General features: G+C 42.6%; 1 protein-coding gene and 1 pseudogene across 33 annotated transcripts in view; one reads left to right on the top strand and one right to left on the bottom strand.

Moving 5' to 3' along the window:
- The window catches only part of LOC129560676 (ankyrin repeat domain-containing protein 26-like), a 210,309-nt gene that overhangs the window by 92,857 nt on the left and 101,304 nt on the right, over positions 1-16,148 (bottom strand). For 30 of the 33 annotated variants that reach the window (XM_088827808.1, XM_088827785.1, XM_088827784.1 and 27 more), the window contains 4 exons: positions 8,960-9,029; positions 4,263-4,323; positions 3,975-4,173; positions 397-493 (listed from right to left, as the gene is read on the bottom strand). The exons of 2 other annotated variants lie outside the window; for them this stretch is intronic. In XM_088827808.1, coding sequence (XP_088683934.1) covers positions 3,995-4,173; positions 4,263-4,323; positions 8,960-9,029 — 310 coding nt within the window. In that variant the 3' untranslated portion in view covers positions 397-493; positions 3,975-3,994. Of the gene's footprint in view, positions 1-396; positions 4,174-4,262; positions 4,324-8,959; positions 9,030-16,148 lie in introns of all 33 variants that reach the window. One more of the 33 variants, XR_016035244.1, reaches the window with a different exon arrangement.
- LOC129560675 (U5 small nuclear ribonucleoprotein 40 kDa protein pseudogene) lies at positions 7,119-8,274 on the top strand (annotated as a pseudogene).

Genomic DNA, 16,148 nt, shown 5'->3' with positions numbered 1-16,148 from the left:
GTTCCCTCTCGCCTCTTATTTCTTGACCTCCCTGAGGTTGCAGAGTATCTTGAAACAGAACTAATAATTTGCTTTCGGTCATGTGTCACATGGAATCTTAATTCCCTGAGCAGGGATCGAAACTGCACCACCTGCACTGGAGAGTCTTAACCGGACAAAGTCTTAAGCACTGGACTGCAAAGTAAGTCTAAGAACTAATAATTTAGCTCCTTAAACTGGATTCTCAATGTAATCTGTGGTAGACACCTGATAAGATGCATACTTGCCCTCTTTTTCTCGTCTTTTTTCTCACTACCCATCCAACAGGTGATTTTCTTTGCCTATTAGAATATATCAGCATTCCCATTTTCAATCAACGTTCTGTCAAATGATTTTTCTGTAAAACACAGTTCTTACCTTCTACTTGTGCATTTAATGTCTTTTGTCCTCTCTGACCAGCAGTTCCAGGTAAATGATCCACATACTTCTGTGGAAGGGCCTCAGAGACACTCCGCTAGAATGAACGATAACCATGAGTTGCATGAAGAGTTCCTAATCCCTTTTGAAGAAAGTACCCTACTTTTGGAGAAGGAAATGGCAACCCACTCCAGTGTTCTTGCCTGGAGAACCCCAGGGACGGGGGAGCCTGGTGGGCTTCCGTCTATGGGGTCACGCACAGTCGGACACGACTGAAGTGACTTAGCAGCAGCAGCAGCAACCCTACTTTTAACCCGGTTAACACAGGTTTTGCCAAGATCCCACAGTTGCTGTGTGACAGAACCGGGATGCTGAATTCAAACACGGTGCTGCATCACCAAGCAGTGGCTGCCGCATCTAAGAGATCAGGCCCTTGTTATCTCCTTCCATAGCTGCCTCCTTCAAACAGGGCACCGTTACTTTATGTTACTTCAAGTACAGCTGCCATTAAGGTACTCTGCACCTGCTACTTAAGCTGTCCAAAATGGTTTGCACTTACTAAAACATCACTAAAGCTAACTGCTGTTATTACAGTCCCACATATTCATTACTATTTCCCATGCTTTTGCTTCTCCTGAAATGTTCCTTGCAGATCAACCAGACAACCCAAATGTGGTCATACCCTCAAGCTCCAAGCACTATCTGGTCAACGTCAATGTGGTAAAAAACCACAATTGAAATGAAAACCAAAACTACAACGAGGTACTACCTCACACCAGTCAGAATGGCCATCATCCAAAAGTCTGCTACTGCTGCTGCTGCTTACTCGCTTCAGTCGTGTCCGACTCTGTGTGACCCTACGGACTGAAGCCTGCCAGGCTCCCCTGTCCATTGGAGTCTCCAGGCAAGAATACTGGAGTGGGTTGCCATGCCCTCCTTCCCGACTCAGGGATCAAACCCAGGCCTCCCACTGAAGGCAGATTCTTTACCGCTCAGCCACAACGAGGTGCCACCTCACCCCAGTCAGAATGGCCATCATCAAAAAGTCTACAACCAATGAATGCTGGAGAGGGTGTGGGGGAAAGGGAACACTCTTGCACGGCTGGTGGGAAGGTAAATTGATACAACCACTATGGAAGACGGTATGCGGATTCCTTAAGAAACTAGGAATAAAACCGCCATATGACCCAGCAATCCCACTCCTAGGAGTATACCCTGAGGAAACCAAAATGGAAAAAGACACATGCACCCCGATGCTCACTGCAGGGCTATTTATGATAGCTAGGACATGGAAGCACCCTAGATGGCCATCGAACCGATGAATGGGTGAAGATGGGTGGTACATATATACAAAGGAACACGACTCAGCTGTAAAAAGGAACGCATCTGAGTCCGTTCTAATGTGGTGGATGAACCTAGAGCCTATCATACATACTGAAGTCAGTCAGAAAGAGAAATATAAATATCATATACTAACGCATATGTATGGAATCTAGAAAGATGCTACTGACGAATTTATTTGCAGGGCAGCAATGGAGACACAGACAGACAGAACAGACTTAGAGACACGGGGGAAGGGGGAGAGGGGAGAGGTTGAGATGGATGGAAAGAGTAACATGGAAACTTACAATTCCATATGTAAAACAGATAGCCAAGGGGAATTTGCTCGATCACTCAGGGAACTCAAAGAGGGGCTCTGCAACAATCTAGAAGGCTGGGATGGAGAGGGAGATTGGAGGTGGGTTGGGAGGGAGGGCACATGGGTGAACCTATGACTGATTCTTGTTGATGTCTGACAGAAAACAACAAAATTCTGGAAAGCAATTATCCTTCAATCAAGAATACATTTTCTACAGCCCTATTTGAACATGCACATGGTTTACTGCTTCTTTCCCTGTAAACAGCACACTAACGACTCTAATTTCTTATCTATGTCTTCTGGAATGGCAGGTAAAGATGAAAAGAATGATGTAGATATAAACAAAGGAGTAAAACTATGATTATCCAAGGTGAAGATTTAAAAGTTTTCAAATACATTTATGATGATCAAGCAGGACTCAGTATTCACATCGGGAAAGAAAAAACAAACTAAAAAAATCAAGTAACCACAATGACTAACTTTTCGATATGGAAGAACTTACATGTTAGTTTCACATGCATAACAAAGAATTGACATGGTAATTTAACACCTATAAACACTGCAATTAATAAAGTTTCTTAAAAATAACATAGAATGTACATGCTGCTAGAGATATTTTTAAAAGAAAAAATGTCTTCCACAGATAATTTTATAAACTATGGTGGTATTTTTTCTTCTCTTATAATTTTATAATAGCAAGTAGTCTATATAAGAAAAAAAGCATAAATCATGATTTCATTCATTTAATGTATGTAATTACCCATTATTTGCTGACATTCGGAAAAAAGAAATCAGAATCTCTCCAGAGGAAAGAATATAGTTCTACATTTTTTCTTTCAGATTGTTGCAGCCAAAAATTTTCTCATTTAATGAAGAGAGATTAAGAATCTCATTTATAAAATGATAAATTATAATTTTAGTGAAAAGAATAGATAAAATGCTTATTTATTCCCTCTTTATCTTCAGAAAGATCTAAAACACCCACCAAGATTATAGCAAACAGTCAGATAAATTAGAGAACTACATTAAGTATTCAGCGTCAGACAAGACTGAGCGACTGAACTGAACCGAAGTTAGAAACCACAAGAAACAGAAGGACCAAAACTTCTTAATTCATAATACATCTCCTAAGGCCTAAAACAGGGCTCATCTTGAATTGCCTCTAAACGAAAGTTTGGCTAGATTAAATAGAAGACATCGCTTCATTAATTTCAAAGTGAGAATTTCTTTAAAACGAGAAATCACTTCAAATTTAAATGAACATCCAGAGGGAACTATGTTCAAAAAACATATATACATACACAAGTATAAACAAATCACGTTGCTGTACACCTGAAACTTACACAGTATTTCAAACTGACTACACGTCAACTGAAGGAAAAATCAAGAACCACCACCAACGTCAAAAACAGCCACCAAAAAAAATAAGGAACACACTTCCTTTCAGTTCTTAATAAAAATCGGCTATGTCATTCAAAAGAGTATGAGCATTGTTTTGTCATGACCTCACTTTCTCTTAAGTTGAACTGAAATAATGTCTCGCATATGTATAATATAGAGTTCCTGGTCTGATTTACCCCTACTATTTCTGTTGTGTTTGTATAATAATCTGCCTCATCGTCACCCTCATTCCGTCTTATATTCATCTTGTCCTTCTTAAAGGAATTCTTCCCCTTCATCCTCCTCCCCATCTTCATATTCATCTAGTTGTTTTTCCTCAGTGCTTTGTAACTCTTTTCTTTCAGAACGGCATACTTAGTATGCCAATATTTATAAATCTGAATCACACACATGTGTGGCTCTTATTATCACACCACTTCGTATCGTGACTTTGAGGGCTTCTGTTTCTGTGGTGGGATCCTTTTTGTCATCATAAGGATCAGGGGAATGGTATGTGAAAAAGTACAGGGAAAGAACAGTTACAAACAGAACAACGTACCTTTATACGACCGAGGCCTGCTACAGACTTGAGAAGTTTTGGAACAGGCTCAGGCGATGGGAAGGCAAGATGACAGATGCCCTCAAACCAGGGTGATGGTTGAGAAATGTTTCAACCACATCTTCAATGTTACTATCGGAATTATTGTCCCCAGAGAAAGTTGTACTCTCCGGTCTCAAAATGCCACATTTTGCTTCTACTACCGTGAAAACAGGAGAGAGTACATGAGAACACGTGTCATTTCAAATCAGGGAAGAACACCAGGAGGACAGTCTTCAAATGACTTACTGATTCTCTTCGATTGCTGAGAAGGCTTCACTGGCTTTGTTAACTTTGATTTCACGACATGCTGGAGAAGAAAGTAAGAGCTTGAAGACTATAACAAGTATCAACCTGAATAAAAGAATTATAACAGCCCCCATTCTTCTAGGATCTAACACAAAGAGCACAGGCTCTGGAGTCATTCAGATGTGGATTCAAATCCCAGTTCTGCCACTGACTGACCTTCTCACGGGGAAAGGATTATGACAGATGACATCAGAAGCCCCTGATGTTCCTCTCCTTACCCCTAATTGACTGCTATGCAAATACTATGACACCCGCTAGATTACTTTCTCTACCAAAATGTTCTAGAGTAATAATTTATCCACGGTAGTTTGAGCACTACTGAAAAACTAAGACATTTGAATTGCTACATTTTGAAATTTGCTTCCACAATTAATATGTATATGAATTATCACCTGGGAAGGGAAAATATGAAAGTTTAGGTTTTAGCAGAACCTTATTTAGATGGGCTAGAACTGCAAACAGGATAAACTACTTCTATTCTGTTTGTCAAACAGCTAGGGACAAATGAAACAGGGAAAAATATTCAGTTGCTTCTAAGAAACGGGAAAAAAAAACAAGGTTAAAGCAGCAGGGCAAGGATCATGAATGAAAGCCACAAACACTCTAAACAGAAAGCCATAAGCAGACTGTTCACAAGAGAGGCAGAGAGAGATGGACTGAAAGAACAGACCCTGAAGAAATGTGTTCTGCAAGGAAAAATTAGGTTAACAGTAAATATTAAAAAAAAAAAAGAAAAGAAAAGGTAGAGGAGGAAGAAGAAAGTAAAAAGTGAGATATTCCTAGTCAAGAACAAACTTTACAGAAGGAAAACATAAGTATTATCATAAGGTGTGTGGAGAAACACATATTTAGAATTTATATACGAGAGATCAGTAATATATCAGTATTCTTAAGGACATACGATGAGCAAAACCTCTGTTTCATACGATTTTATTAATATATTTTCATGCATCTGCATGTTCTTCAAATTTTATGAAAATATCAACATCAGTTCAGTTCAGTTGCTCAGCTGTATGCGACTCTTTGCGACCCCATGGACTGCAACACGACAGGCTTCCCTGTCCATCACCAACTCCTGGAGGTTTTACAAACTCATGTCCATTGAGTCGGTGATGCCTTCCAACCATCTCATCCTCTGTTGTCCCCTTCTCCTCCCGCATTCAAACTTTCCCAGAATCGGTATTTTCCAATGAGTCGGTTCTTCGCATCAGATGGCCAAAGTATTGGAGCTTCAGCTTCAGCATCAGTCCTTGCAATGAATATTTAGGGCTGATTTCCTTTCGGATTTACTGGTTGGATCTCCTTGCAGTCCAAGGGACTCTCGACAGTCTTCTCCAACACCACAGTTCAAAAGCATCAATTCTTCGGCACTCAGCCTTCTTTATAGCCAACTCTCGCATCCGAACATGACGACTGGACAGCGATAGCTTAGATGAGGCAGAACTTTGCTGGCAACGTAATGTCCCTGCTTCTCAATATGCTGTCTAGGTTGGTCATAGCTTCTCATCCAAGGAGCAAGCGTCTTTTAATTTCATGGGTGCAGTCACCATCTGCGGTGATTTTGAAGCCCAAAAAAATAGTCTGGGTCACTGTTCCCATTCTTTCCCCGTCTCTTTGCCACGAAGTGATGGGACCAGATGCCATGATCTTAGTTTTCTGAATGCTGAGTTATAAGTCAACTTTTTCACTCTGCTCTTTCACTTTCGTCACGAGGCTCTTTAGTTCCTCTTCAATTTCTGCCATCACGGTGGTGTCAACTGCGTATCTGAGTTTATTGATATTTCTTCTCGCTATCTTGATTCCAGCTTGTGCTTCATCCAGCCCGGCATTTCGCATGATGTACTCTGCATATAAGTTAAATAAACAGGGGGACAATTTCCATCCTTGCTGTGCTCCTTTCCTGATTGGGAGCCAGGCTGTTGCTCTGTGCCCAGTTCTAACTGTTGCTTCTTGTCCTGTATACAGATTTCTCAGGAGGCGGGTCAGGTGGTCTGGTATTCCCATCTCTTGAAGAACTTTCTACAGTTTGTTGTGATCCACAGAGTCAAATGGTTTGGCACAGTCAATAAAGCATACGTACATACTTTTCTGGAACTCGCTTGCTTTTTCTACCATCCAGAGGATGCTGGCAATTTGATCTCTGGTTCCTCTGCCTTTTCTAAATCCAGCTTGAACATCTGGACTTTCATGGTTCACGTACCCTTGAAGCCTGGCTCAGGGAATTTTGAACATTATTTTGCTAGCATTTGAGATGAGTGCAATTATGCGGTAGTTTGAACATTCTTTGGCATTGCCTTTTGTTGGGATTGGAATGAAAACTGACCTTTTCAGTCCTGGGGCCACTGCTGAGTTATCCAGATTTACTGGCATACTGAGTGCAGCCTTTCACAGCATCAGCTGCCACTCCATCACCTCCACTAGCTTTGTTTGTAGTGATGCTTCCTAAGGCCCACTTGACTTCGCATTCCAGGATGTTTGGCTCCAAGTGAGGGATCACACCATCCTGGTTATCTGCGTCATGAGGATCTGTTTTGCAGAGTTCTGTGTATTCTTGCCACCTCATCTTAATGTAGTCTGCTTCGGTTAGGTCCCCACCATTTCGTCCTTTATGGTGCCCATCTTTGCATGAAAGGTTCCCAGGGTATCTCTCATTTTCTTGAAGAGATCTCTAGTCTTTCATCACTGAGAAAGGCTTTCTTACCTCTCCTTGCTCTTCTTTGGAACTCTGCATTCAAATGCTATCTTTCAGAGGGTGTCGGCGCGGTCAGTGGCGGTCTGAGGAGAGTGGCTGCCACCATGATAGAACAGCAGAAGTGTAAGGGCCCAGAGTTGCCACTGGTCCCAGTCAAGCGGCAGCGACATGAATTACTGTTGGGAGCGGCAGGGTCGGGCCCTGGAGCCGGGCAGCAGCAGGCAGCGCCGGGAGCTTTGCTGCAAGCGGGTCCTCCAAGATGTTCCTCCCTTCAAGCCCCAATCATGCTTCTCTCAGGACATGAAGGGGAAGTGTATTGCTGCAAGTTTCACCCCAACGGATCCACCTTAGCATCTGCAGGATTTGACCGACTGACATTGTTGTGGAATGTCTATGGTGACTGCGATAACTATGCTACCTTGAAGGGACACAGTGGAGCAGTGATGGAACTTCATTATAACACAGACGGCAGTATGCTCTTCTCAGCATCCACAGATAAAACTGTGGCAGCGTGGGATAGTGAAACAGGCGAGAGGGTAAAAAGACTGAAGGGGCATACTTCCTTTGTGAATTCCTGTTACCCAGCCAGGAGGGGCCCCCAGCTTGTTTGCACTGGCAGTGAGGACAGTACAGTTAAGCTTTGGGATATCCGCAAGAAAGCGGCCATCCAGACATTTCAGAACACCTACCAAGTTTTAGCTGTGACTTTCAATGATACAAGTGATCAGATTATTTCTGGTGGAATAGACAACGATATCAAGGTCTGGGACCTGAGCCAAAATAAACTGACCTACACAATGAGAGGTCATGCAGATTCAGTGACTGGCCTGAGTTTAAGTTCTGAAGGCTCTTACCTCTTGTCCAATGCAATGGACAACACAGTGCGGGTCTGGGATGTCCGGCCATTTACTCCCAAAGAGCGGTGTGTGAAGATATTTCAAGGAAATGTGCACAACTTTGAAAAGAATCTTCTGAGATGTTCTTGGTCACCTGATGGAAGCAAGATAGCAGGTGGCTCAGCTGACAGGTTTGTTTACGTCTGGGATACCACAAGCAGGAGGATTTTGTGTAAGCTCCCGGGCCACGCTGGCTCCATCAATGAAGTGGCTTTCCACCCCGATGAACCCATCATTCTCTCAGCATCCAGTGACAAGAGACTGTATATGGGGGAGATTCAGTGAAGATATGGAATGGAAGACTCCACAAGACTGCTTGACCCTGAGACCTCAGACAGCGTAAGTGGCATCAAATGATGTCCAAGCCAGCATCCTCCCTTCAGATGAAGATTGCTAGTAGCAAGAAATGAGGAGGACGTAGCCATGTTCCAAACCACCAGTGTCCCAGTTCACCAGGATGACTAAGGCAAGCTTCCAGTGGCCTCTTAAAACCACCTGCCAGATTTTAGGGATTGTTTTATTTTTTTCCTCTTTTTTTTTAAAAATAAGGTTTCTTCAAAAGGACAGACATTGGTTGGTTCATCATTTCCTGTTTCCTAATCCAGGCTGAAGACAGGGAATGTGACTGAATGTATTTGTCGGTTTTTGTTGTTGTTGTTGTTGTTTAGTTCAATAACTTGTATATTTTCTTTCTTTGTTTCTCTGACTCATTTTGTATTAAAAGCCAACTAGATGCCTTTAAAAAAAAAAAAAACAAATGCTATCTTTCCTTCTCTCCTTTGCTTTTGGCTTCTCTTCTTTTCTCAGCTATTTGGAAGGCCTAATCAGACAACCATTTTGCCTTTTTGATTTCTTTTTCTCCGGGATGGTCTTGATCACTGCCTCCTGTACAATGTCACAAATCTACATCCATAGTTCTTCACGTACTCTGTTTATCAAATCTAATCCCTTGAATCTATCTGTCACTTCCACTGTCTAATCAGAAGAGTAAATACTACACGAAACTAAATTAGGAGCAGGAAAACTAATTTCACAACCGAACACTTTACCTTGGTTTTAAAATCTACGACTTTATCGTCTGATGTAGGCCCTAAATCGACGCCAGGTTTGCTGGGAAACCTTTAAAGAAAAAACATACAATAAAAATGAATGAGTTCATTTCTTTGAACAAAAGAAAAAAAAAAAAACAACAAGTGAAAGTTTGTCTATTTATTAAATGAACTTTCTTGATTTGAATAAAATTTGGCCCGTTTTATACAGCTTTAAAAAAATTTTTTTTTTAAGATTTGTTGATGTGGACCTCTTTGAAAGTCTTTACTGAATGAGTTCCAATGGTGCTTCTAGTTTATATTTTGGCTGTCTGACCCCGAGGCATGTGAGATCTTAGCTTCCCCGACCGAGTACTGAACCCACAGTGCCTACATTGGAAGATGTCTTACTAACCATCTTAACCACTGCGCCCCCAGGGATGTCGCCAAAAAAGTTTGTCGTTACCTATTTCTGCTTCCATCTTTCCCAACCTATGAAATATCTAGTTAACACTCATTCTTAGTTTCCATAACAGAGTGACAGCCAACATATCAGCAGAGCCTAAAACCCATTTGTTTTCACCAAAAGAGCTGAACTGAAAATCCAATTGATGGACTGAAATAATTCTTGTTTGCCCAAACTGGAAGAAACCTGATGACTTAAAGCGGAAGAATAGGCTTTTCCTTCTCTAGTGTTTGTGCAAGGTTCAGAGACGAATCTGAGTCCGTCCAAAATGGGAGTCTTGGTCCGTCAGCACCACTTATTGAGATGGCACCACTTCTCTCCTTTACTCTAAGAGGGAGTACAGGTAGTTTCCCCACAATGTCGAAACTTAAAATGTATACAAGTCAAAGAAGTAATTTATATCTTTAACTTATATGCTACGTGGGTACTTCTCAGTCTCTGCTGAGGGCCACGGGAGTGGACATGGGAGCCAGGAAGGCCAATTGTCAAATCATAGGTCAACTCATTTTAACCAGGGTCAATTCATTAACCTCCTGAAACCACAGTTACCTAATTAAGTAAAAGTAGGATACAGCTACTTTACAAAGCTGCTGTGATGAGTCTGCTGCTGCTGCTAAGCCGCTTCAGTCGTGCCCGACTCTGTGCGACCCCATAGATGGCAGCCCACCAGGCTCCCCCGTCCCTGGAATTCTCCAGGCAAGAACACTGGAGTGGGTTGCCATTGCCTTCTCCAAAGCATGAAAGTGAAAAGGGAAAGTGAAGTCGCTCAGTCGTGTCTGACTCTTCACGACCCCATGGACTGCAGCCTACCGGGCTCCTCCGGCCATGGGATTTTCCAGGCAAGAGTACTGGAGTGGGGTGCCATCGCCTTCTCCAGTGATGACTCTATGAGGTCACAGATGTTAAGCACGTAATGCAGTGTCTAATCCACAGTAGAACACTCAACAAACATTAGTTTCTCTTCTCCATGTTCCCTTACTTAAACATATAATTGAAAACATCCATAAAATCCTACCTCCTTAAAGAGTCTTCTTCCAAACTCTTATCCACTATTAAAGAAAAAAGCAAGATACGTTTTAAATCAACAGAAGAAAAATACAGATTATTAAAACCTCAAGACTGAGGCTTTGTTTAAAAGTATTCCTTTCATACCACACCTGGAGGACACACTAGAGGAGGGGAACCTTGGTTGTACTATACTCGGAGGCCACTAATGCCTAAGAACCACTCCTCCCCTTTATAGTCATCAAATGCAAAACAAAAAAAAAAAAAACAAAGAACTGCTGTTGACAATGGCCATAATCCTAACCAAACTCCAGGAGACTGACAGAAAATGATTCTATGCCATTAACAGAATCAACGCTATAAGCTGACAATAGCACACTTCAACAGCACAGTGTTTCTGGACTTCCATCACCTGCAGCACTGAACAGAGACTATAGGTGTCTTGCTGGGACATGACAACGTCTCTGGCTCTTCAGTTCAGGATGAAAACGCCCCATCACAGGGAAGCTTGGTCTACAGGCACTGAACTTCAGAGTGCGGTAAAACATGGGAAGCAAAAGTCTTCTCTTCCTGGCCCTCTTTCCAAAGGCAAGAGAAGTATGAACGATGTAGTCATTCCAGGCTTAGAAAGGATAATCTCTTGAAACGGAGGTGGGGGAGGGCAAAGAGGTGAAGGGGTCAACTCAGTGGTGAGAATGGGGACTAGACCTGTAGTGGTGAGCATGCAGGCGGGTGCACAGAAGCTGGACTTTTTAAAGAAGTTCCATATGCATATATATATATATGCATATACACACTAATATGTTTAAAAAGACTCTCTTGAGACTCTCTCCTTCCATTGCTCACGAGTATCTGGGCCACACAGAGCAGGATGGGCCACAGAGTGCTGTATGCTAGTGAAGGACATCATTATATCAATCCTCCCCATTATATGGCAAATGTTGATAGAAATCATGCTTTTTCACCTTGGAAGGCATACATCATCACATCCTACGCTGACGAACAAGGGGAGAGAGGGAAGGAGAGCGCCACGGACGCCGGTGCTGTTGGACGCTTCCCAGGGGTCATCATGACCTGATGCTGGAGGGATGACTCACAGGCAGTTACTCCACGGGGAGAGGAGCACTGCAAGCTTGAGCCTGGAGGGCAGGGGCAGTGATTTTGAAATGTTTGCACCCTGTGACATCAGAACGATGCTGAGTACATAAAAGACACCTGCAAGTTATCTGTTTAGTGAACAAGTGAAATAAGCCTGCTTTCTCTGACAATTTTGTTTAGAAAAATACAGAAATTAACCAGAGAAAACTCTATTCTACTCTGAGCGTACTGAAGACCAGAAAACTGTCATCTCTGCGTCTCCTCTGACTAGTGTGTTAAACCAGCCTACAGTTCTCTGATCGACGCTTCTGTTGTTCAGTCACCAAGTCATGTCTGACTCCTGTGACCCCATGGACTACAGTTCACCAGGCCCTTCTGTCCATGGGATTTCCTCAGGCAAGAGTACTGGAGTGGGTTGCCGTTTCTTTCTCCAGGGGATCTTCCCGACACAGGGATCAAACCGTGTCTCCTGCACTGGCGGGGGGATTCTTTACTACTGAGCCACCTGGGAAGCCCCCTTGGATTAGATAGAGGTCTACTCAGTTAAAGGTATCCTCGGATACCCTGTACAATGTGCTAGATGCCACACACAGTGGACCTAATGCTGTTTCTGTGAATGCAAAGTACTTTTGTGCTTTTATTAGAACCTGCAGAGTCCCACGGAGAAGGCAATGGCAAGCCACTCCAGTACTCTTGCCTAGAAAATCCCATGGAAGGAGGAGCCTGGTGGGCTGAAGTCCGTGGGGTCACTAAGGGTTGGACACGACTGAGAGACTTCACTTTCACTTTTCACTTTCTACTTTCACACATTGGAGAAGGAAATGGCAACCCACTCCAGTGTTCTTGCCTGGAGAATCCCAGGGACAGGGGAGCCTGGTGGGGTCACACAGAGTTGGACACGACTGAACTGACTTAGCAGCAGTAGCAGCAGCAGCAGAGTCCCAAGTTGTTCTATTTGAATATCTATTATGATAATCTTTTAACTGATGGCAAGAGAACATCTTGTTCTTACAAAATTATCCTGTCATGACCATTGTCCAACACACAAAAGAAAATATCTGGTTCTAATGAAGTCAACCGATCTCACTCTCTCGGGATCCGTAAGGAATGAAGTTGGTAATCTAGACCTGCTTGGTACAACACTAGGCAAAATAACTGGTTCTCAACCAGGCATTGCTTTTCTGCCTTCTGTACTATTGGTAGGTATCTTTCAGGAATAATCTCTCACTACTGTGCTGCACACTGGCTCAGCTTTGCAGTTAGTTATGGTTTATCATTTCTTCTCCTACCAGGAAGGGGTTATTCAGGTTCCCAGTTTTAATGATGGTAACTATTTTAATGAGACTAATACAGTAACTACAACCTATTCATTCACTAAACGCAAACCATTTCTAAAAATGAAAGTTCACTTTCATAAGAAGTCTAATCTGCTATATACACTATGACTCTAGATGAAATATACATCATACTCACTTAATTTGTTTTCTTCTGATTTAGACAAAGATCTAATATAGGACTTTAGGGGCCATATTAAATAGATGGATTTCTTTTCAGACAATGCTGTCCTTGATGTTAAATCACCTACAATTAACTTCTTAAAGAATTCTGAATACTAGAGTATAAAGAAATTACTTGAAAAAATAAACTATGCATGCAATTTACACTAATGTTTTCATAGTTCTTTCATTACTGAAACTTCCTCATTCCTACTTTATCTATGGGAGAATCAGCAAGAGTAATTTGGTATCAGATGATGTACCTGGGTCGCTATTTTCAGGAGAAGTTTTAGGTCTCTTTTCCTTATAATCAGAAATCAGTTGGAGAAAGCTATGTATGAAAAATGTGATAAATAATATTTTAACACTGACATGAAAAACAACTACCAAATTCTTAGATCATTTCAGACAATGCCAGAGACAATATCAAAACTTCAACTGTCCCATACATTTCAAGTTTCTAAGTTCTATAAACTTTTATTTAGCATGTAGTAAAGAAGAAAGTAAAGGTATATTGTCACCCTGCTTATTTCACTTACATGCAGAGGCCACTATGAGAAACGCTGGGCTGGATGAAGCACAAGGTGGAATCAAGAGTGCCGGGAGAAATATCAATAACCTCAGATATGCAGATGATACCACCCTTATGGCAGAAAGTGAAGAAGAACTAAAAAGCCTCATGATGAAAGGGAAAGAGGAGAATGAAAAAGTTGGCTTAAAGCTCAACATTCAGAAAACTAAGATCATGGTATCTGGCCCCATCACTTCATGACAAATAGATGGGGAAACAGTGGAAACAGTGACTGACTTTGTTTTTTGGGCTCCAAAATCACTGAAGAAGGTGATTGCAGCCAAGAAATTAAAAGACGCTTACTCCTTGAAAGGAAAGTTATGAACAACTTAGCATATTAAAAAGCTGAGACATTGCTTTGTCAAAAAAGGTCCATCTAGTCAAGGCTATGGTTTTTCCAGTAGACATGTATGGATGTGAGAGTTGGACTATAAAGAAAGCTGAGCACAGAAGAATTGATGCTTTTGAACTGTGGTGTTGGAGAAGACTCCTGAGTGTCCCTTGGACTGCAAGGTGATCCAACCAGTCCATCCTAAAGGAAATCAGTCCTGGGTGTTCACTGGAAGGACTGAAGTTGAAGCTGAAACTCCAATAGTTTGGCCACCTGATGCGAAGAGCGGACTCATTTGAAAAGAGCCTGATGTTGGGAAAGAGTGAAGGCAGGAGGAGAAGGGGACGACAGAGGATGAGATGGTTGGATGGCATCAACAACTCAGTGGACATGATTTTGGGTAAACTCTGGGAGTTGGTAACGGACAGGGAGGTCCGGCGTGCTGCAGTTCATGGAGTCGCAAAGAGTCGAACACGACTGAGCGACTGAACTGAACTGAAAGGCAGATGAAGCAGTCACGAACTCAGATCAGGACAGCTCCAATAATTAGCTAGAGTCAGCTTGGCTACGAAACATCTCTCGAGCTTGCACATCCCAGCTCTATAACCAGCTGCTCTTTGTTCCTGGAGGAGCTGTTTCTCTGCAGTTCAGTCTTCCTCTACACAACTGGGATATTACCACCTTATTTCAGAAGAGGATTAATAGGATTTAACGAGATCATATACCCCCAAAATGCTTGCAGGAGCAGTCAAAGAATGGGATAACTTGTTCCTGAATGTTACTGCTGGAATGACTTTCGAATTCCAAGCTAATCCCAATGTGTGCTTTTTCATACGTTTAACATTCAAGTGTTGCATGAAACTGTTATTAATTCTGGTGATTGGCTGTTCTTTGTGGTTTGCAATTTAGGGAATCTCAGCTCTTATATAATGTGTACCTACATTTATTTATAACATATGAATTCACTACATTAGAGAACGGAATGATGCCCCATTATTGCAGCTAATGACACCAAAAGCAGAAAACTAATCACAATCAAGACCTGGCCTGGACCACTACTCCTCCTTCTCTACCTACTCTGAACCAGCAGATCTTTCTGACAATGATGTTTAATCTCCATGTTCCTCTCCAATTCACTTGGAAGACATATCCCTACTCTTACAGTGGATACTGGCAAGTTCTAGACAGGGCTTACCTCTCTGAATTCCAACTATCTTACTTGAGATTTAGGGATTTCTGCTGAATGGGTTCCTTATGGGGCAGATTCTGAAAACATTTAAGGTGGAGGCAGATAGGAATCCGTTGGAAGATTTTCATAATTACAGGAAACAGATCCCATGAAGGGCTAAGCATAATTAGGGAATCTCAGGCAAGCTGGCACCCACTACTCTGGGAAGGATGACAGGGAACCTGTGACCTAAGAAAAGGTGCCCCCACATGACAGAAAGCCGCCTTGAGGTTCAAGTCTAGATACAAAGGAGAAAGGGAAGTCTGCCCAATCCCTGCAGGAGCACTTGACCCTCTCTGACAGCCGAAAATGGTCCCCACTGCCATCTACTAGCAGAAAAGATAAATAAGAGCCTCAAGGGCACCTCATCGTGAAGATCTAGGCTTACGCATGGGCTCCACATAAGGTCTCTGAGTGAGGGGGGAAGCCAGGAGGCCCAGCTGCTCCAACTGTGTGCTGGTGCTTTGTTTGCTACAGTGACTGAGCGACAAGCATAGCACACGTGTGAGAACAAAGAGCTCTCACTCTGGAGTCGACGTGTGCATCACCTTAAAGGCTGGGGAACCTGGACCCGCAGGGGCGGCCTGGGAGCAAAGGTCAGCCGTGAGCCCACCGCAGGAAGAGTTTCTTTTTTCTTTCCTTTGAAACTGATTTTATTAAAGGTCTTTATAGAGCTACATCCAGACTCCAGATCCAGCTGCTAAGCAGACCCTGTCAAGACCAGCTGTAGCAGCAGTGCTGCAGCAGCAGAATCAATCCGAGCAGCAGAATGAGAAGAAAGAACTATTTTCTCCCCTCCAAATGACTTCCGGAAGAGGACCTTGATCTTAGGGAATCCGCCGGGTTCTTGGAAAATTCAAGGGGAAGCCTCGAGAGAGGCAAGTCCTTAAGGGAAAACACAGGATTTGCTGCTGAACTAAATCTTTCCAGACCCAAAGAACTAGTTAGAAATACCACAACCATGACACTGTTCGTACGCCATACCGAGAGGTCAGACTTGGAATGAAATGGCTCA

The sequence above is a fragment of the Moschus berezovskii genome, chromosome 18 (assembly GCF_049115385.1).
Source record: "Moschus berezovskii isolate FMDL1 chromosome 18, NW_MosBer_1.0, whole genome shotgun sequence".
Classification (NCBI taxonomy): domain Eukaryota; kingdom Metazoa; phylum Chordata; class Mammalia; order Artiodactyla; family Moschidae; genus Moschus; species Moschus berezovskii.
Note: the sequence above shows the minus strand (reverse complement) of the source record. Positions and strands in the feature narration are given on the sequence as shown.